This window comes from Penicillium longicatenatum (genome assembly GCF_028827895.1).
Source record: "Penicillium longicatenatum strain IBT 33135 chromosome Unknown contig_6_segment0_segment0, whole genome shotgun sequence".
Lineage (NCBI taxonomy): Eukaryota > Fungi > Ascomycota > Eurotiomycetes > Eurotiales > Aspergillaceae > Penicillium > Penicillium longicatenatum.
The window spans coordinates 4,917,622-4,938,001 of NW_026643123.1; the positions used below are offsets into that span (position 1 = coordinate 4,917,622).

Below are 20,380 nucleotides of genomic sequence, written 5' to 3' on the forward strand. Positions count from 1 at the left end.
TCCAATGGTGCCAGAAATTGTGGTCTCTACTGGGGAGCGGAGAAACCGCAAGTCCAATGATGCTGCAGAAGTGGTGATACGTAGTGGGATTCGTTCAATGTGACAGCTAATCCACAAACTGCACCAAGCCTACACCTCCAGGCTTCTCACTGTGCATAACAACGAGATCGGCAGCTCTAGCTCAGCCCTCTTATTCGAAAACTGTTTCCGAGGCTGACGAGACACACGGGGTTCAACAGGTCGACTTTTGGGTATGCCCCGTGCAAGATGCCTGAAACTGCCGGATATCCGCCCCCAATCCTATTTTATTCTTGCTGAATTTGTGGTCTTCATCCCCAAGTGTACTGGTCTGTTAAGGCCTAGCCGCATCCGGGCTCCGCTCTGGAGGGGGCATGGTTTGGTTGGGCCCGCTAAGGATGCGCTATAATGGCGCTTGTTCAACCCACCGGGACCCGGCACTTCGGTTGCGCGACTGGTCTTGGCTCGATCATCCCCGTTGGGTCTTTGTAAATCAATAGTGGCGCGCAATATGGCAAGTACTAAAGCTAACGGCTTTGACAGAGTCTCTACCATACACACAAAGAGAAATAACTGAAGATTGAATTCGTGGTGGGTCCCACATTTCATTGTCCCGCAATGATGCTATATAGATCCCGCTACGGAGGAGATGCTTCCGAGGCTCATAATTACAGTCTGCCGAGATGATTCGACTGCAGTTAGGCCGAGTTTGGCATCTGAGTACTCGGGCTATTATTGACCAAGGCGAGGAATTGCATAAACGCCTCGGCTGTGACACCTGTCTCTGTCCCTTCCTCGCAATCCTGTCTTAACTTCCGTACCTTGCCGAGAGCACGGTTGAACCCTTTCTCTGCAGTCCATGGTCCCCGGCTACGACGTGTAGGTCCTTTTCCTCCCCGGCCATAGGGACGTCCTCTGGTCGGTGGGGTGTACCACTCGACCCATTCGTCTTCCTGTGCCGCTTGGTATATATCGTGCAGCTGCGTACGTAGCTGAGGGTAGCGCTGGAGGAGATCTTGGAGCTCGGATGATGCAGCACTAGCATTGCCAGCTGCAGTGGACGCTTTAGGTTGGGCTTGTATATCCCCCGTATTTGGGGCAGTTTCACCGTTGACCGGGGGTGAAGGGTTGGTGGCTGATGTCCCGGTCGGTTCCTCGATCGATGGCTGCGGCTTAGGAGCGCAATATATCTTATGAGACTGGGTACATGCAAGCGAGCAGCTGTTTCGGAGCGAATTAGCAAATGAAACCCAGGGGTACATTGAATAGCGGAGTTGTACCTCATGAGCCCGCATGCTGGACAACGGTATTTCGAGGGTTCCGAAGAACACACCTCGCAGGAACCAGGCATTTTATTGGGTAAACCAGGATCCGGTATTAAATACGGTGCCCACCATACTTGGCACGTCGATGCGCCGAGGTTCAAGGTTCAAGAGAAGTTCCTGCCTGAAGCAAACATCTTAAAAAAAATAAGGATAAGAAAAATGAGATAACGGAGCTCCGATTGCTGCCTCAGGCCACAAGACCCGCTCCATCCTATTTGTGGAGCTTACACGTGATAGCGACATCGCATGAATCCCAGCGAGGTTTCCAGAGCTTTAACCTATATTATTTTCGGCAACGACAATTTTCGGTTCTGATCGCCAGATCTTGAGACTCGGAGCTGATGTGTGACATCTCTCCAGGGCTGATCTCCCGCGTCGGCCCGGCTCGAGGTTGATGGATCCATCAATCCACATCAAAAATGGGTGGCGTTCCGTATGGATCTAAAGGCTGCAATACATGCCGCCGACGGAAGGTCAAGGTATTGTCAAAAATCCCCCAGGCAGGGGGTAGTGCCCAATTTACAGAGCATCCAATCCTGACCCCTGTTTAGTGCGATGAGAGTAAGCCGGAGTGCATACGGTGCCTGAAGAATGGCCACGTCTGTACCGGGTATGAGAGGAAACATGTTTTCATTCACAACTCAACTGACAGGAAGGTTCTGGCTCAGCGGCCTCGAGAGCGACCCCAGGAAACAGTTGTCAAAAAAGCAGCAGTGGCATCATGCCCGGTCAAAGTGGATCCTGATATTCCCCGCTTCAATGTCAACGTACAAGTTAGGACGCAAGTCGTGGCGAAGTTTATTGATCTGTATGCACCATCGGCGCTAGTATGGGATGCCAAGTCGGAGTCAAGTATGCACCTGCAGGATACCTTTCCAATCTTCATTGGGAGAAGTCCGGTCCTTGATAAGGCTGTAACAGCGCTGAGCTCTGCCTTTCTGGCCAAGCGGAACCAAGATCACCAGTTGTTATCTTACAGCACACGGCTCTATGGAGAATCTTTGCAAATCGTGCATCAAAAGATTCAGACCGGGCGTCATTGCAGTCAGGATTTCTTATTTGCTACAGTCATTTTTCAATTGTACGAGGTATGCGTATTCCTGGCAGCCAGATACGTTCTGGGAAAATATGCTGAATAGAGTATAGTTAATCAATGCTTCGCCACTGGGTTTCAGAGCATGGCTGGCTCATGTTCAGGGAAGCAATGCGATTCTGTCCCAATATACCAGTTCCAGCCCGTCGTCGGTGACAGATCATCTTTTTTGGCGTCAATTGAAATTCGCCACCGTATGATCAATTCTCAAATGGGGTCACTGAACAGAATGACTGACGTGGTTGATAGATCTGTAATGCTGTTGGGAGACGCAAGTCGGTCTATTCGTACAGTCCCTTCTGGCGACATACATCTCTGGATAATCCATGGCGGGAACCGATAGATGAGATTCAAGACTTTCTCATTGAATGTTCCGCCCTCATGGAACAAGTTGACAACTTGATACAAGGAGGACATCCAGACTTGCAGGATGATATACGTATCGGTGAGCGCTTATGCCACAGTTGTCTAACACTGAAAGATAGGCTTGACACCGGATTCGGTGAGATGCAAGCGAAATTGGGCATACCTTTTTCTTCTCCTGATCAAAGGTCCTTCTGGAGTGAACTGGACGATTCCATACCAAGCGATCTATTTCCTGATGTTATCGAATATCCCTCCATCAGCTGTGCGCAGACACACTTACTCTGGTGGACAACGTTTATTTTGATCTATCCATTGATTGACCAGTTATTCGTCTTTCTGGGTCGACCTCGCAGCAATGTCTCCTTTACTTTGTGGACAGTCCCAACATCATCTTCACCAACAGATGTCCCATCCTTTTCAAGAAGAGCTGGGCTTCCAGATAATCTCCTTGAGGTTGCTGATCATTACGCAAGCTTAATCTGCCGCTCAGTGAAGTTTCTTGTGCAGCCTAGAACAAAGGGCATGGGTGCTCAGGTTATACTTGCTCCATTTAGTCAAGCCACCCAGTTCTACCATAGCCAGGAAGCCACCGATAAGCACCGATGGTGTCAAGCAGTGTTCATGGTCCTTCCCCGATTAGGCTTTGGAATTGCCCCGTTTATGAAAGATATCATCTGGCCTAAATATGAAGCTGCCACAAAAAAGAGTCCTACCACTTCACCTCAGTCCCAAGGTGATGAGTCGGAAGCTGGGAATTTGAAGAGGAGGGAATCGGTTCCTTATTCTACGAGCGATAGTGGTCAGTCTGGAGATTTATAATCGTTTTTGATATGGCTAATAAACTCAACCCTTTTTCTAAAGTCAACAAGACTTCAAAGACATGAGTCCACAGACAAAAATAGATAAAGCACAGTGTGTCCACAGGGTACAAAGTATAAGTGTAGCTCAGAAAGAAGTTGATTAGCGAATGCTTGTTAAATACCTATTTTGATCACTTTCAAACATGAGCCCTGCTGCAGTAGTAGTTTGTCCCGACTTCCGAGTTTCGGCAAATTCTGGTTGCAACGCCTTCTCTCTCATTGGCCAGGACATACCCAATTTGTAATCCGCAGATCACATGACACATTCATTGCGTCAGAGTCCCGGCCGCGGAGTTTCTCAACTTTTTAAACAGTATCTCCATTGCCCATATTGTTATTTTGGCCTGGTAAATCTTCCAAAATGTCAGTCAGCTCAACATCCACAACCATGATTCGACGCGCGCTTTCCAGCGCCCGGGTCTCAAACTCTTTCTCCAAGTCCATCAGACCCGCCGTCTTCAGTCCCTGCAGGAACGTATCGAGCGCTGCTCGCCTGCCCACCATCACAGCCTCAGAGACTCGCCGCCGGCCAACACTAAGACCAAACCAGCAGCCCGTGGCCGCGACCGGTGTGAATGGACCTTCGCCGACGAGCAAGCGCACAATCTTCATTCAGACCGAAAACACTCCCAACCCTGATGTATGTTCCATTCACGTATACACCATTCAATAAGCAGATTTCTAACCCAAGACAGGCCTTGAAATTCATTCCCAACCACGCCGTCCTTCCTGAGGACTTCCCCACCACCTTCCTTGAATACCTAACCCCCCGCTCCACTCTCGCCCCTCCATACCCATCTCCCCTGGCTGCAAAGCTCCTGGACGTTGACGGCGTCACCTCTGTTTTCTACGGATCAGACTTTATTACCGTCACTAAGGCTGGTGACGCGAACTGGGCGCACATCAAGCCTGAGGTTTTCAGCCTGATCACACAGACCGTTACCTCGGGGGAGACCATTGTGTCAGTCGTTGAGGGCACCGGTGAAGCGGGTCAAGAGGTCGAGGAGGATTCGCTCGCCTACAATGAAGACGATGATGAGGTTGTCAGCATGATTAAGGAGCTTCTGGAGACGCGGATCCGTCCTGCCATCCAGGAAGATGGAGGCGACATTGAGTTGCGTGGGTTCGAGAACGGCATTGTCATGTTGAAGCTGCGTGGAGCGTGCCGCACTTGTGATTCGAGCACGGTCACGTTGAAGAATGGCATTGAGTCTATGCTGATGCATTACGTGAGTTTCCCTGGGTTGGAATTGTATACTTTTGGCAGGTTACTAATGTTTTACGTGTTACAGATCGAGGAGGTCAAGGGTGTGGAGCAAGTTCAGGATCAGGAGGAGATTATCTCCATGCATGAGTTTGCCAAGTTTGAGGAGAAGCTGCGACAGCAGAAGGGTGCGGGAGCTACGGCCTCTGCTCCTTTGGACTCTGCCCCGTAAATTGGGTCTGTGGCTTGAACTGTACTATATTCACCATACCACTCTGTTGAGGTTCCTATAGATAATCAAAATTCGAGGTGCAAGTGAGCGCGACTTTGGTTTCATAATAGCGGGGTAGCTGCAAGCTGATATCACCATGGCCATTGCCTAGACCTGGTCCATTTCTTACAAATTGGGAAAAGCATTAGGTCCAGGGATCTTTGATACTAGACCCACCGTCATTTGCAAAAGTAATTGGAGGGAATCCACCCGGAAGACTATCTCCCGGTATACTTTTTATAGCGGCTCTGAAGATCAGAACCTAAGTCCGCGAGAGATGGTGGTGACCACGCCAATCATCCACTAGTTCAAATGTCCTGGAGGGTTAGAAAAGGCTAGGCATGGAGAGAGAGTTCTATACATCTTACATGTGCCAGGAGTTAGTGATTGCGGGGTATGACGGATGATCTCCCATGGTTAAGATTAATGACCCCCTCTTTGTATATCTGGATCTGAAATCATTGATTCATAAACTACCTCGGATTGTCTTTGTTCGAGACCCTGCGAATGTATCTTGGTCGACCGAGATATCTGGTTCATGACCAGAAATTCTTGTTTGTGGAGTTGTGTATGCAGCACCCCACCATACGTCAACCATGTCAAATGAGCCGTGCAGGACAACCCGGAGGCCCGGAGCGCCCGGTGATTCGTGCCCAGGCCCTAGGCCGTGTTCCTTTGAATTTACATTCCCTGCTTAACTTTGAGACTCCTTGCACCTGTATCACGCATGATTTCTCGTACGACGTGCGACCGTTAAAGCCATATCTACAAGGACATGTCCATCGTACCGAGACGGAAACCTAAAGAATCCAACAAGTAAGGAGATCGGGAGGTACCGAATGATAGCGGGGGAGTTAATGCAGGTGAGCTCTCCCCGCAAAAAAAAAAAAAAGAAGGATCAGCCCCTCTTGGTCCAGGGACTCCATTCCGTTCCCCACATCTTTCCTCGTAAACTTGGACTGGACAATGATCCGGGGGAAAGCAAATCAACCATCTGGACCCCCGCAAATGTGCAACCTCTGGGGCCGTGCGAGGCTAGCTGCTCTCTTTTCTGATTGAATGCACGGGTAGCAATGTGGGCTGACAGGGCCTGCAGGGCGGCTTTAATGGAGTCGCTCGCTTCATAAACCAGTTAGAAGTGCCAAACGATGGTCGGCTTCAACCTCCTAATTTCCAGACCCGCACCACCTAGATCGGTTAGAAGAGTGGCTGGGGGAGAGTAGAACCAGTGAAAAGATGTATAATGTATCACTGCGTAGAATCATCCGTGATGGTCCGTGTCCCCTGAACGGGGCGACGTTGCCAATTCCGGTTCCCCCTCTTATACTGTATAGCATACGACCTTCTGTAAACCTTTCCCCCCTTTTCTTCAATTTCTCTTACATTTGCGAAGAGATCATCTATCCACTCAAATTCCCCTCAACCATGCATCACTCTTGAGGGGATTTGGTTGATCCACAACGTCATCCCGAGGTGGTCACGCTACCCCAGCTCCCTTAAAAACCTCCCGAGCGCATTTCCACCCTTCAAACCCGGGGTGGCGATCATTACGATCATTACCATCACAAACTGAACCCCCCCTCCCCGCCCCAATTTTGACACCCGCGCATCCCTTACCTGACCTCCCGCTCCCTGACGGCACTCGTTGAATTCCATTCCCCGGTCGCGGTGCTCGTGTGGAGACACTGAACGCGGAGTGATTCTGACGAGACCCACGATCTTCTTCACGGCGCTTCTGTTCTTCCAAATAGAATTCTTGAAGATCCCTTAGACTTGGTGAGTCGCGGGTCTTTCTTCCGGAATTCTGCGCGCGCGATCTGATATTTATCCTCGAGACTTCGTGCAACAGATACGATTACGATCACGCCCACTTGCTGCTTTTACCTCATTGACACTTGTTTTCGGCTTCCGACTTCCATCAGGCGTCTCGCGGGATTCACACGGGTCCAAAGTAGACGCATCCTAGATTATCTTTCTGCTAGGTACGTTGCTCACAAGAGCGCTTTCCTTTTTGTCACTTGTCGTGCCGCATCCCCTACCGGTCGTCACCATCATTCCATCCCCACTCCCACTTTCACCTTGGGGCGCATTATCGAGACGAATTCCCGGTGCCATTGAGGCCCTTCACTTTACACTGCGCATGTATTGCTGTCGAGGTCCTCCCGCTTTTGTCATAATGAGCCTCAGTCATGCCACACTCAACACGTGCCCCGCGCATCGTGGCCTGTTTCTGCACGGCTCACCGTTGCGATTATAATTTATTCTTTGTTACCCCTGGATAGCTGACATGTTCTTCGCAGTGTTGCACATAGCGCATTCAGTCAGCCATCCATCGTCTCTGAAAGATCGAGATTACCTCCTTCCCTTCGAATTCCAATCTCGTCGAGCGCGTGGAAACAAAGACTGGTGCTTTGTCGCGTGTCCATCAAAATTCAAGAGTACTTCTTTACAGTACAGCTTAGTTTCTCCCTACACACAGATACCACAGGTCAGCAATTTCTTTGTCTTGGGGCCTCGCTTGTCTGCAACAAAAGCCTATTGAGGGGTTTTGTGTTCGATACTTTGGCATTGCATACACCGTGATGAACTATATGGGCTGACACCAGTACAATATCAATTCAGACGTCATGGCCGCGCCATCCCACAAACAAAATTTGACCATTCAATCCAGCACGCCACCGGCACCGGCGACTGCTAGGCTTGAGAAGAGCCACCCGGGAGTGCGGCGATCTACCCCGGATTCCGAGGCCCTCGCTTCGTCGGATGATGATGGAGACCATGCAGGCGTCACACAGAATATGATTTCGTCCCCAATAAAGCCTCGACGTCGAACATCATGGCTCAACGAGGTTCCACTCTCAGTGCAAAGGAAACACTCTCTTCCTGGTGGCCCCCTCTCCTCTGCACCCTCTAACCCCACAAGCCCCGCGACTGATCAAGCGCCTTGGGCTACAAATCCCAGTCCGGGCATCGGTGGTTCATTCAACTGGAATCAATCCACAGGCAGTTCATTCCCCTGGGGAACGGGTATATGGAACACGGATTCCCGTAAGGAACCACCGTCACGTCTCGCAGAGATGGTCCCTTCCCCGACCATGACCAACCCCGCACCTTCTATGGGTGATGAAATGCTCAGCCCAATCACCCGCACCATCTCCGGCGAATCGGCCATTCCATTTTCCATTCCGCTGCATCCCACCCTTAAGACATACCGTTCCCAGTCGTACTCCGTTGGACAAATGGATCCCGAGCATCTCGGAATGATGGCCAAGGTTGGAGCTGGAGCTGGAGCTGGCAGTCAATATCCGAGCAGCCGTGCTCGAGCTCCCGGACAGACCTCAGTTAGCCAGCAACGTGGACAGCGGCCCAGTGTTCTGGGTGAATTGGGACATGACTCTGCCATGCTTGGTCGTGTTCGCGAAGACGACGATGGTGATGAGATTGTGAACAGTGCCGAGGGAGATAGCTACTCAGCAAGCCAGGCCAGGCAAATCGAACAGCTGGCGCGTGAAAACGCACTTCTCCGTCAAGCAGCAGCTGCAGGCCAACTAGACAGCCGATACCGGGATCGTGCACCCTCATCTGCCTCGACAGGTGGTGCTCACCCACTTCATCGTATTCGAGGCGGTGTTCCCGAGGAAGATCTCGCGGGCGAGGACCTTGGGGAATTACGGGACATTTCCGGTTATGGACAAATGCGCAGCAACGGCAGGCGACGATTTTCTGAGCACTCGGCCAATTTGGAACAACAGTTTTCCTCATTTGCCACTCCTCCTTTGGAGAACCGGGCGCTGGAAAATGTGCGCAAGGCTCATTGGCAGACATCGCTTGGTTTCGGGGGTATTCCTGAAGCTCCTCAGAGCCGTCGCCACTCCTTTGCTGACATCTCCCTGCGCCATGACTCTGTTGGCTCGATTGACTCCCACAATACTGCTACACCTCGTGCTCTTGGAGATCGGAATGATGGATATGGCAACGCCAGTGATGGATATGGAAACGTCAACGACTTCCCCGGTGCCTTGCAGCAACAATACTACGCCCGTGAGCAGACCTTGCGCGGCGATGGATCCTCTGGTATTCCTGCAGCTCTCAACCAATACGCGATGTCCGGTGCCTATGGTCGCCAACCCCCAGCGTTGTCTCATGCCCACCAGAACCAGCTTCTCTACATTGTCACATTCAAATGCCATCGTGCGGACGTTTTCTACATCCAAGAGGATACTGGCCTCCAAGTCAAGGCTGGCGATCTTGTGATTGTGGAGGCAGACCGAGGAACAGATCTGGGTACCGTGCAGCATGCGAATGTGTCTCTTCAAAGAGCACGGGAGCTTAAGCAGCAGTACGCTGAGGAGCACTACAAGTGGCTCATGATGTTCTCCCGCCAGGGTATCCTTGAAGGTGGCTCTAGTGTAGCCAGCGCTGGCTCAAACGCTCGAGGCGCTGCCGAAGGAATGGGCCCGCATGCGCATGGCGTTCAAGAGACATCTACCGAGATCAAGCCTAAGCTCATCAAGCGCCTTGCTCAAAATCATGAGATTTTGACGTTACGTGACAAGGAAGGAAATGAGGCCAAAGCCAAACGTGTCTGCCTGCAAAAGGTTGCTGAACATCGACTCAACATGGAAATCTTGGATGCCGAGTTCCAGATGTAAGTTTATCTTCCCGGTTAGCTATGAGCGCCGAGACTGACCATGATACAGGGACTGGAAGAAACTTACATTCTACTACTTCGCGGATTCCTATATCAACTTCAACTCACTGGTCACGGATCTGTTTAAAATTTACAAGACCAGAATTTGGATGTCCGCCATCAACCCTGCTTCATTCGTGACGCCACCGCCTGCTGGCCTGCCTGGACCAAGTGGAATGGCCAACCCACTATACAGCCAAGATGCGCCTCATGGAGATCGGCGTCACCAGCAGGAACGGCCTTACGGAGGACGAGATGCAGATGCTGGGCGCGAAATGGCAAACCCCGTGGGCATGCTCCGTACTGCCTTCACGGACACTTACCAACCATTTGCCCCGTCATCCCGGCAGGTCGATGCAGGACAGCCGGACCCTTTCGCCCCATACTCTCCCACTAGCTACGGAGCGTTGGAGACTGGTTTCTCCGACTACCCTCCTGGTAGTGGACCCAGCACCCGCATTCACCCAGCACAGGGTGAATGGGTTGGCCGGTTCCAAGGCCTTTCGCTCAACTCCTAAATTCCCACACCTCTGTACAATTCGAATGCCTTCGACTTTCCCTCCCCGGTTTTCTGGTTTCTGGTTTTCTGCAACGTTTTCTGCAACGAAAGAGATTCACCCGTTAGACCTGCTCCATGATTTGTTTTTGTTCTTTGTCGTTCTTGTTTTTCATGCGAGTTTACGCGAAAGAATGTTTCTAGTCCACGGTTCGGAGATTTATTTTTCATTCTTTGACCCTGTACTACCTTGTTCAAGCTAGAATTCATACCCCAAGGTTGTTATGAACAGCCTCACAGTCGTTACCATATTTCTTGTTCTGTGTTTTCCTGGTCGTTTCGTTCGCTTTATTCTAATAGACTCGTCTCTTACGACCAAACAAATTATGTCGATATTAAGGCTGTTTGCGCTGCGTGCGTCATTTCAGTCAATTGCAAATCTTATCCCAATTCATTCCAAGTTTATTGAAGCTTCTTCTTCTCCAGCGAGATTTTTTTATTCTTTCCTTTTGAGATTGAAGTTTCTTCTAGGTATGGAGGCATGCTGTAATGCTTCCGTATATATTCTGATGTTTGTCTTCGACATTGGTACTCAGCGGAATCTCGAACTTGGATCTAATTATGCTTGATCTTATTCTATTACTTGATTTGGCTGGGTATGGGGTTTGTGCTATACAAATTGTGGAAAACGATCACGGGGCCAAAGCTAATGGGTCAACTGGTCTGAAACTGGACCGCGAATACTCGATTCCTATAGTTATTTTGACCGCATCTATTTCATCGGCACGTTTCCCCCTCTTGCTCAAATACTCGATGTACTCATTGTAGTAAGTTTGATGGCAAATGCGTATGAACAACCAATCATGATAATGAGCCACTGTCATAGTGAGAAGCTCAATTTGATTCATCGATTAATTCCACTGTATCCACTGTGGAGCCATGGCTTGAACTCGGAGATCTCCTCTCCCATTTCATCGCGAGGACTCTGAATATGGCTTACTTGAGGCCATTCGAGTTGGTAGTTCTTGAAACATGCATCCGCATGGACACTGCAAATCCGTATATTCTGAAAACTTTGAAGTGCAAAGAACTCAAGCAAACTTATCATGCTTCCCCTTAACCTTAACATCTAACATAACCTCATGGAAATCACCCTCCCTCCTCGCCCTCCTCAACCTCTTAACCTCCTCCGCCTCCAACTTCCTCCCCACAATTCCCTCCAGCTCTTTCTGACTAATCTTCTCATAAGCCTTCGACTCCTTCGACGCCCGAAGTCGCGGCTTGAACCTGGCTTGCATACGTATATGCACACCAGTATCAAACGAGATATTCTCTGCATCACCACGGATCTCCACACCAGCAGACGCTTTGGCATTCTCTTTCACAGTGAGAAATGTCTCCGCGTCACCGCCGCGAGTCTGGAGATAGAATGTCCCAGGGATATCGGGGGACGGTATCACGATGAAGGATTCGTAGTGTCCAACCGCCGACGCGGTTGCCGTGAAGAGACCATGATTATCGCAGCCGAGGTACCTGAACACATTAGTGACGAACAACAATCCAGCTCGAAGGAAGACATACTTTCCATGATGCCCCTTAAAACTAAACCCATCCGTGCCTGCAACCTTCGTGACAACCCAAACCTGCCTGACATCATGCGGCTCCGCTGTCGCGGCATCCCCCTCGACTAGATTCTCCAGCTCACTTGCGAAAACCACACCGTTCGGGTCACTGGCCACGCAAGTGGGTTTATCAGATGGTAGGACTAGCACGATTGGACCGCCCAGATCGGTCGGCGCGTCGGCTGAGACCCAGCTTGTGTCGTCGGGTGGGTTTTCGTCTTCATTGTCGTGGTCTGCGGTGGTTTTGCGGGTTTTTGTGCTTGTGCCGTCGGTGTCTTCGGTGCGGGTTTTGCGTTTTTTAGGCTTGTCGCCTTTGAATGTGAGGGGCTTTACCATTTTGTCTGTGGTCGTGGTTGTTCTTGGGTGATGGGGTCGAGATTCGCTGAAAGTTAAGCTGCGGGCTTATCGTTATCGGGAGTGGGTCCAAGGTTTATGAGCACGAGCTCCACCACTTGCTAATATGCACACGCATAATTCCTTGATCATTGTAGATTTCTTGACAAGGAGCTTGGAAATATAAGAGTGTGACTTCAAAGCTAGACCATCTGTGGTCTAGGGAGCTGGAGACCTAGAGAGGCCCCTTAATATTAGAAGGGGGGTTACAGCTTGGAATATAATATTGGATAATGATCTAATTCCAGTAAGTCTACAATATATACTGCGATATCTATATGGCTAGTTGGTGTTGATCTTCAGAGTCGTAGTAAGAGGTAGCTTCCGACTCGAAGAACCGACATAAATCTTATACTTTCCACTCTGCAGCTGCCACTTCTGCGCTGTAACGTCCCAAGTACTGAGATCACGACGGTTCAGCGAGAAGGAAACCTCGGTAGACCGACCAGCCGCAATCTTAACCTTGTCGAACCCACGAAGTTGTCGCACAGGACCACCGGGGATGCCAACGTAGAGCTGGGCAACCTCTGCGCCGGCTTTGCTTCCAGTGTTCTTGATCGTAGCAGTAACATTGACAATGTTATCCCATAGATCGACCTGGCCACCTTGCTCAATGACACCACTGGGATAGGCAGCGATACCATCCTGCACAGCAGATACCTTGAGCCCAGAGTATGCGAACGTGGTGTACGAAAGACCGAAGCCGAATTCATAGCGTGGTGTGATATTCTTCGCGTCAAACCACTTGTAGTCCGTAAGCACGCCCTCGGTGAAGTTGGACTGCGGGAACAGCTCGAAAGGCTTGTCTGCGTAGCTGTGCCAGTAGGCCGGGTAGTCGGATTCATTCTTGCCCACTGTGTACGGGAGCCTTCCACTGAAGTTGTCATCCCCATAGAGCAGGGAAGCGATAGCGCGACCGGAGTCTTGGCCGGGGAGATGCGCGAATACAATTGCAGTCACATTGGGGTTCTCTGCGAACGATTCCACCATACGGGTGCCGGCATTGTGGATGATAACGATTGTGTTGGGGCAGGTCTTTGCAACCTTGGCTACGAGGGCATCGGAGTAGCTATCGTATGTTCCGGAGCGGTCGAGTCCCTCGGTAGCAAAGGCATTGATGAACACCAGACAGGCATCTGATGCCTCCATCGCACTGAGCAATTCCGGGTTTTTACCGGTATCCCACATGACGACGGTGTTGTCCTCGTATGCGCGCTGCTGGAGGGCGTCGAGAGGGGCGCTGAGGTATGGACCTGCATTGGCACCGGAACCACCTCCAACACTGAGAGTACCGTTGAAGGCAACTTGGTAGTCATACGGCTCGTCGATGAAATCGGAGGTCTCAGCCAATCCGTCTAAGTAAGACATGACTGGCTCATAGCCCATCTCCCAGGCGTCCGTCGCGAGGACATTGTTAGGCATGTATTGAGATGGAGCGGTAGCATCCCATCCAAAAACAGAGAGTAGCTTCGGCGACTTCAGCGGCAGAGTGTTGTTCACGTTCTTCACGAGAACATGGCCTTCCACCGCACCTTCAAAAAGCGTAGGCTTGGCCTCTTTAGTGAGGGCATTGACAATCTTATGGGGTGCACTGATGTTGTAAGGCATTCCAACTCCAAGTGAAGGGTAGTTCGGAGAGTCCTGGCCCATCTGGTACCACGTTGCGATAATCCTGTGTTGAGATCAGCAAATCCGAACTCGTAGTGAGAGAAGCTTATGGACAGTACCTTGTTGCCATGTCGTCCAGGCGAGAGAGCGGAACACTACCGTTCTTGATGGCTTCGGTGAAGTTGGTTCCCCAGAAGCTCAAGCCAGTGGGCATGCCCATGTCCAGACCAGCCAGTGCAGCACCCACGCCAGAGTGCTGGCCATACCAATCCGTCACGACAAAGCCATTGAAGCCCAGTTCTGTCTTGAGTAGACCGTTGAGTGTCTTGCTGTTTTGGCAGGCGTAGGAGTTATTGATACGGTTGTATGAGCACCTATATCCCATTAGCCACTTCCTTGGAAGAATTGTAGACGTGGACTAACATGATGTTTCCAGCACCGGCTTTCAATGCATCTTGGAATGGCCATAGGTATGCTTCGTGCATTGTCTTGTCATCGATGTTGCTGGAGACGGACTCCACAGTTTGGTTATCCGAGTTGGTAGTAGGGTTGCGGTATAATTCTTGTTCGTAGCCGATAAAGTGCTATAAGGAAACTTCCGGTCAGTCATGTTTCCCTTTCTGAGGATCTTCACACTTCCAACAAACTCACCTTGACACTTGAGATCACACCCTGTCCTTGCATGCCCTCAACGGTCTGTGCCGCAAGTACACCACTCAGGTATGGGTCGCTAGCGGCGCCTAAATTTTGTTAGATACATAATCCAGTTCCTTGTGATCATACATACCTTCCCAGTTTCTTCCGTTCGTAGTGGTTCTTCCCATTGGCGCAACAACGGGACCCAAAGCAATATTGACACCCTTTGTCCGGAACTCGCCTGCCATATGCCACCCACGGTCGTGAGCAAGGGATTTGTTCCAGCTAACAATTAATGTCAGTGATGATCGACGGTAAGATTTTTTTTTTCTTCTCACCTAGCACCAACATGGATTCCACTTGGGTAGCTGTTCACGAAATCCGCCATGCGAACTCCATTGCCCGCATCCTGAAGACACAAGCCTGGGAAGCCAAGACGTTCAATAGCGCCAATGACTCCAACACAGCTCGTGCTAGTCGAGTCGATTCCGAAAGTTAGGTTGTTCTAGGGATCAGTTAGTTTTGTTCCGATGCACTGTAAATAATTTTGTTTACCTTCTCCTCCAATGTCATCTGCGCAACCAAAGCGGTGGCTTTCTTATAGGCTGCGGCCCAATCACCACTTCCAGTGCCATTTGCTATACCACATTAGCCCCATGACAGCATAAAAAAGAGGGAAAAGAGGGAGAGCATACGTGACGGGTATACAGCCGGAGAATCTCCATAGAAGTAAGTATCGGAAGTAATATCGCTTCCAGCGTGACCAAGTCCACAAAGGGACAAGACGGCCAAAGTCAGGCCAATCTTTTCTAAGAACATTGCGCTCGCAGTCACAGCTGTCTTCACAGAATTCTTCGACGCGTCCACTGGCGAGGGGAATTGACTCGGGCAAAGACCGGCGTACCTCTTATATGTGCGACTTACCCCATCATCCTCGCAACAAAACAGCATTTCGGCCTGCTCACCGGTAATTCTGGTGATCTCATCCCGTGAGATCCGGTCAGGTTATGTGATCTCCAGGTCATATTTCCTATTCTGATCACTTTTTCTTGGCCCGATGTGTAGTGCTTCTCCACAGCAGCCTGAATGGGAGTCTAGTAGAGGGCGAACCCCGCATACGTGCCCATATAGAGCCTGTTGCCCGTGGGGTGATGTCCATGGCTTGCTATGCGTGGGGCTTAGTTCATCGGCGGTGACGTTGTTTCGGTTAGAGGATGGGTAAACTTCGGGCAAAGTAAGCCGTGTTGCGGCCTGAAGCTCGGAGATTGTGGAGCTCCAATTCTTGGTATTCATTGGCATTGACTCCCTGGTGGTGGGGGATGGTACTAGTTTAAACTTTTCCAGGACTAATGTGCCTCATCTAATCTACATCGGAAGAGAGCCAGGTGGTCAAGCATTGTCCGTCTTTCAGCCAACACAAACAAGCATGCGGGAGAGGGAAAGGCGCGGGCATTTATCGGGTGAGCAAGCCACTAGTCCGGAAAATCTTTAGTCTGGTCAGGCCGTGCGAGACCGTCCGAGATGTGGAGGACATAAGCCGAGTGCACACATTTCCAAGGTTGTTGTGTGGGGAGAATGTGGGGCCCCATGCGATTAAATCCGGGGTTGCAGGGATACAGAGTACAAATTAAAAATCGTCATCGCCGGAATTAAGAGATGAATGAAAGGAAACTCATCTCCTAGTTTTGCGTAAGAAAGATCGACACACATGTCTGTGCCCTCATAGATGTAACATTCTGGCGGAAGCCCACCGAGGTTTGTCAAAGCTTAGCAAGATCCCCGCTTATTATTACCCCGAGCACAAAGAAGTCCGAGTTTCTGGGCCCATATCTGTGGCACTTTGTGGGTTGCCAAGCCAGCCTGTGGGATTAGCAGTCTAGGGCCGGAGAAGGAGCTATGTAGTGCCGATATCCGAGAGGGACTGGCCTTGGTGTCGGGATGAGCAGTGGTGCTAACGCCTCCCTGGCCAAGGTTGATCCTGGCCTACGTCAGTCCACGACATCAATCTAATCTGAACTCCTCTATAACCAAAGCACAATGAGCATATGGTATTTTCAATGAAAGAGCCAATACAAAGCAAAGATCCATGAAAAGAATGTACGGTGCAATTCCAGGGTCTACTCCTGATCTATCCAAGTACAGAAAGTGAAGCCAGTCAAGTTATATCCGAGCCGCTCATATTCCTTCAGTGCAAGTTCGAGGAATCCAGTATACCATTTTGCTCGACTTCCAGGCTCATGGGAGTTCCAAGACCAGACTGGTGTGAATGGGCTCTTGCTGAGGACATCCTAGCAGATTCGTGGTTTGCTATGCATTTCCGGGCACATGTTGCTCCCACGGATGCAGTCATTAGCGGAGAAGAGTGGGGGCAGATGGTCATACTGCATAAGGTTTTCATGGGCGCATACAAATCAGAGCCTCTCACTCTCGTGATCTACGATATCGGGAATTATAATCTCTAGGTTTGAGACATGTCACAAATCTCAGTCGTCGCATCCAGGAATCCGCGTGTATACTAAGTTTGGACTTCGTTTTTGCATGCAACTTCGAACCCTCGAATAAGCTGGCTGAAGGAATCTTTAGTCTGCCTTGATAATTGTTTAATGTCACCGAGGTCTGCTTTTGGCATTAGTCAAGTTAGTAGGCTTAAGCATCTAGCTACTGCTAGAGGATCTTTTTGAAGAGTGAGAGAGTTCAGGCACATGATACTGGTTGATCGATTTCTTGTGGTACCAATCACCAGCATGGCTGGGGGTATTGCTTGTACTTCCAAATCTCAATGACTCTTGCAATGCTGCTACATGTACCATGTACCCTGTCAGCGCGCGACGTGCGGGTCAAGTCTAAGTCATCAACCTCACATCGGCGAATTAGAGAAAAGTTTCGAGTCAAGAGCGGATATCTCGAATCCGATTGGGTTGAGATGAAATCAGATGCCGTTTCTCCCAATGGAGAAATAATCTCTCCTTGAAAGCGTACATCTTCTGCCATGGAAGAGCTCGCGGCATACGAATCTTTAGATCAAGCTGCAACTTGATCCACAATACCCGATAGGACCTCCAATGACATGCTGACTTTCCAAGAGAACGAGACCAGCTAAGTACTGATTCTCTTGAGAGCCTTGTCATTCCTAGCCTCCCCAGCCGGAGTCTCGAATCCTAAAAATGGAATCGTCCTGTAGCCAGCCGCCACAGGCATGCATTAAGTCATCGTTCATGTGATATTGGAAAAGTGACTCCCACTTATTTGAAAGTTGTCTTGACGTCCATCAGAAGTGCTTGTTGGGTTATCTAGCTGAACTTGGAAGCTATAGGATACTAGCTCGAGGCAAAAGCAAGCGTTTACAAGATGACCGGGGAGAGAAAGCTGTATACAATGATTATAGGCATATCCTATATAGTCAAGTAGCATGCTAAAGTCTAAGTATAATTGGAACCGCTCTCAGGCGATACCACTATCCCATTGGATCAAGACGATGATTGTAATACCATCCACCGGCGCCCAGTAGAGTCCTTGGAAGCCCGGTATTGTTCATTTAAACTCCACGGAACTTCGCTAGAGAACAAATACAGGCTGGGAGCGATCGCCCAGATTGACAGCTGATCTGAACCCGGACTGGAGAATACTGAGAACGGGAATACCCGGCAGAGACTCCGTTGCGTGTCGCGAACAATAATGAATGTGATCCGTCAAGTCACAAGGAATATGATCTAGACAGGGGTTTCATTTTGAATCCAATATTTTGGGGGTGAATCACGGTAATGCACAAGGCTGTAGACAAGGATAACTTGTACACATACGTTCCATGGTTGTGCAAGTACGGCTAAAAACTCTGCAAAGTGGATCAAGACTTGTTGACTGAAATTTGTAGAACCCGCTACACCCGAGGACACCGCCTATGTGATACTGCCCAATCGCCATGTTTATCTGTGTTTACTTACCCTGAGGCTATCCTGACGCCGAGCATCCCATGGGGCTGAACACCTTGGGAACCCTGAGAATCCGTTCTAGATTCGCAAGATCCACTCCTTGGTTCTGTACTGAGCTAACGTATCCGTACGCGGTACAAAACCCTCGGAGTCTCGGATCCGCCCCGACGGTCATAAAACTGCATGTGGAGATTGCGTACAGTGGTGGGACCATCACTAACGCTCGAAAGGGCTTGCCACGAGCTAAGCACGAGATGCACCTATCACATTGCATTCTGCTTGTTCGGGTCAGCCCGAACAGTGTCGATACCACGCTAAAAGAATGTCTTTAGAGACATTTCGATGCGCCTAGCGTCCCTACTGGAAAAGACCAAATTTTCTGCTCTGCCCAAGGTTCTGCTAGGCAAGCCTCAAATCCCCACCCGCACTAATCGGGCGGATTAGCTCGCCTTTTATTAGATACACAAGCAATGGATCCCACTTAAGTACCCGCTCAAGCACCCTTCGCGATGCCTTCGATCGGTCCCTTTTTTTCAAACCTAGACCCATAGGCTCCTGCTGCCTCTCATTCTACTCTTGAGATGGCTGTGGTGCTCTCATTACTAGTCCAGGCCGTTCTCGTGGCAATTCCGATTGGTGGCAGCTTAGGGGTACTGTTCGGGATCGACGCTTACCGATCAAATCACGGACAGGCTGCGCTATTCAGCGGAGATACTGACGGTAATGGAAGCGGAGGATCGACGGGTTCTGGCGGCAGTAGCGCCACCAACAATGGGGTTAATCACTCTATCTACTGCCAGCTATCCTACGGCATTACACCATCCACTACAGGGGAGCAGTTCACATGTGAGTTCGCGGAGGAGTGGGCAAGTGACAATTGGCTGACTCAGGAATCTAGTAAACCCTAATCAATGGGGTGTGACGGACAGCACTTCAGGTGCCCTCTGTATGAATGTGAGCACTCAATTGCACAAATATGTTTGATCGCATCCTGAATGTGCTACTAATTCATATCACCAGGTCACCACATTCAACAATGAGACCTATCCCACGAAAACGACCGCTCCCGAATTCTCCATCACATGGCAATTCGACCCCGGCCCAGAAACCGCACCAGTGCATGCGTTCCCCAATATTATGGTCGACGATGTTCTCCCTATAGCGCTAGACAAGATGACGAAGATCGCAATGGATTTCCGGTGGACATACGGTGTCGGCGATACCCCCGTGGAAAATACAAACACATCCGACCTGACCGCCAACTCGGTCAACGTGAACGTCGCGGTCGATATGTTCTTTGACAGCGACAAAACGGCCGCTCAGAACAGCACCAAAGCTAAGTACGAGGTGATGGTGTGGTTTGCACGAATTGGCGACGCTACCCAGCCGAACGGCAATCAGACTTCGACTTCGAGGAAAGTGGGCGATACAACGTTTGACCTGTGGTCTGGTACAAATGACGTGAATCAGAATGTCCTCACTTGGGTGGCCTCCGAGGTAACCGGGACGTTTAACGGTGATCTCTATCCTCTTATCACTGATCTATACGAACTCAGTGGTGATGACTACCCATCTAGCACAGACTACATGGGCATCTTCAGCTATGGCTCTGAGGTATTCTCATCGGACAAGAATGTCACTTTCTGGTCGCCAAAATTGTCAATAGACATCCAGAAATAAGCCTCTGGGTCTGAAAACACATTTATGTTATTATATGATATAGTAAAGCAAACCAAAGGAATGTACTTATATGAAATCGAGTGTATGATTCTCATTTTAATCTGGCTATGCCTTTGCATTGAAACCCGTGGACTGACCAATTGCATTGATGTCTCTACTACAAGCAGACACAACATTTAGGCAGCAATA

At 50.0% G+C, this 20,380-nt stretch overlaps 7 protein-coding genes across 7 annotated transcripts; 4 read left to right on the plus strand and 3 right to left on the minus strand.

Moving 5' to 3' along the window:
• Positions 1-716: 716 nt before the first annotated feature.
• Positions 717-1,280, minus strand: N7484_010036 (uncharacterized protein; the record flags this gene model as incomplete). Its single annotated transcript, XM_057120423.1, has 1 exon — positions 717-1,280. The coding sequence occupies one exon, from the start codon at positions 1,278-1,280 to the stop codon at positions 717-719; it is 564 nt and encodes a 187-aa protein (XP_056969978.1).
• Positions 1,281-3,324: 2,044 nt separating this feature from the next.
• N7484_010037 (uncharacterized protein) lies at positions 3,325-3,621 on the plus strand (the record flags this gene model as incomplete). The annotated part of the gene is made up of 1 exon (XM_057120424.1): positions 3,325-3,621. The coding sequence occupies one exon, from the start codon at positions 3,325-3,327 to the stop codon at positions 3,619-3,621; it is 297 nt and encodes a 98-aa protein (XP_056969979.1).
• Positions 3,622-4,023: 402 nt separating this feature from the next.
• On the plus strand, positions 4,024-5,098 carry N7484_010038 (NifU family protein; the record flags this gene model as incomplete). Its single annotated transcript, XM_057120425.1, has 3 exons — positions 4,024-4,302; positions 4,358-4,891; positions 4,955-5,098. The coding sequence occupies 3 exons, from the start codon at positions 4,024-4,026 to the stop codon at positions 5,096-5,098; spliced, it is 957 nt and encodes a 318-aa protein (XP_056969980.1).
• Positions 5,099-7,764: 2,666 nt separating this feature from the next.
• Positions 7,765-10,345, plus strand: N7484_010039 (PSP1 family protein; the record flags this gene model as incomplete). Its single annotated transcript, XM_057120426.1, has 2 exons — positions 7,765-9,785; positions 9,838-10,345. 2 exons carry the CDS (start codon positions 7,765-7,767, stop codon positions 10,343-10,345), a joined length of 2,529 nt encoding a protein of 842 aa, XP_056969981.1.
• Positions 10,346-11,414: 1,069 nt separating this feature from the next.
• Positions 11,415-12,281, minus strand: N7484_010040 (uncharacterized protein; the record flags this gene model as incomplete). Its single annotated transcript, XM_057120427.1, has 1 exon — positions 11,415-12,281. One exon carries the CDS (start codon positions 12,279-12,281, stop codon positions 11,415-11,417), a length of 867 nt encoding a protein of 288 aa, XP_056969982.1.
• Positions 12,282-12,620: 339 nt separating this feature from the next.
• Positions 12,621-15,533, minus strand: N7484_010041 (beta-glucosidase; the record flags this gene model as incomplete). Its single annotated transcript, XM_057120428.1, has 8 exons — positions 12,621-14,010; positions 14,066-14,320; positions 14,370-14,530; positions 14,598-14,686; positions 14,734-14,867; positions 14,921-15,087; positions 15,138-15,220; positions 15,278-15,533. 8 exons carry the CDS (start codon positions 15,531-15,533, stop codon positions 12,621-12,623), a joined length of 2,535 nt encoding a protein of 844 aa, XP_056969983.1.
• Positions 15,534-19,092: 3,559 nt separating this feature from the next.
• N7484_010042 (uncharacterized protein) lies at positions 19,093-20,191 on the plus strand (the record flags this gene model as incomplete). Its single annotated transcript, XM_057120429.1, has 3 exons — positions 19,093-19,357; positions 19,410-19,465; positions 19,532-20,191. 3 exons carry the CDS (start codon positions 19,093-19,095, stop codon positions 20,189-20,191), a joined length of 981 nt encoding a protein of 326 aa, XP_056969984.1.
• Between the last annotated feature and the right edge of the window lie 189 nt (positions 20,192-20,380).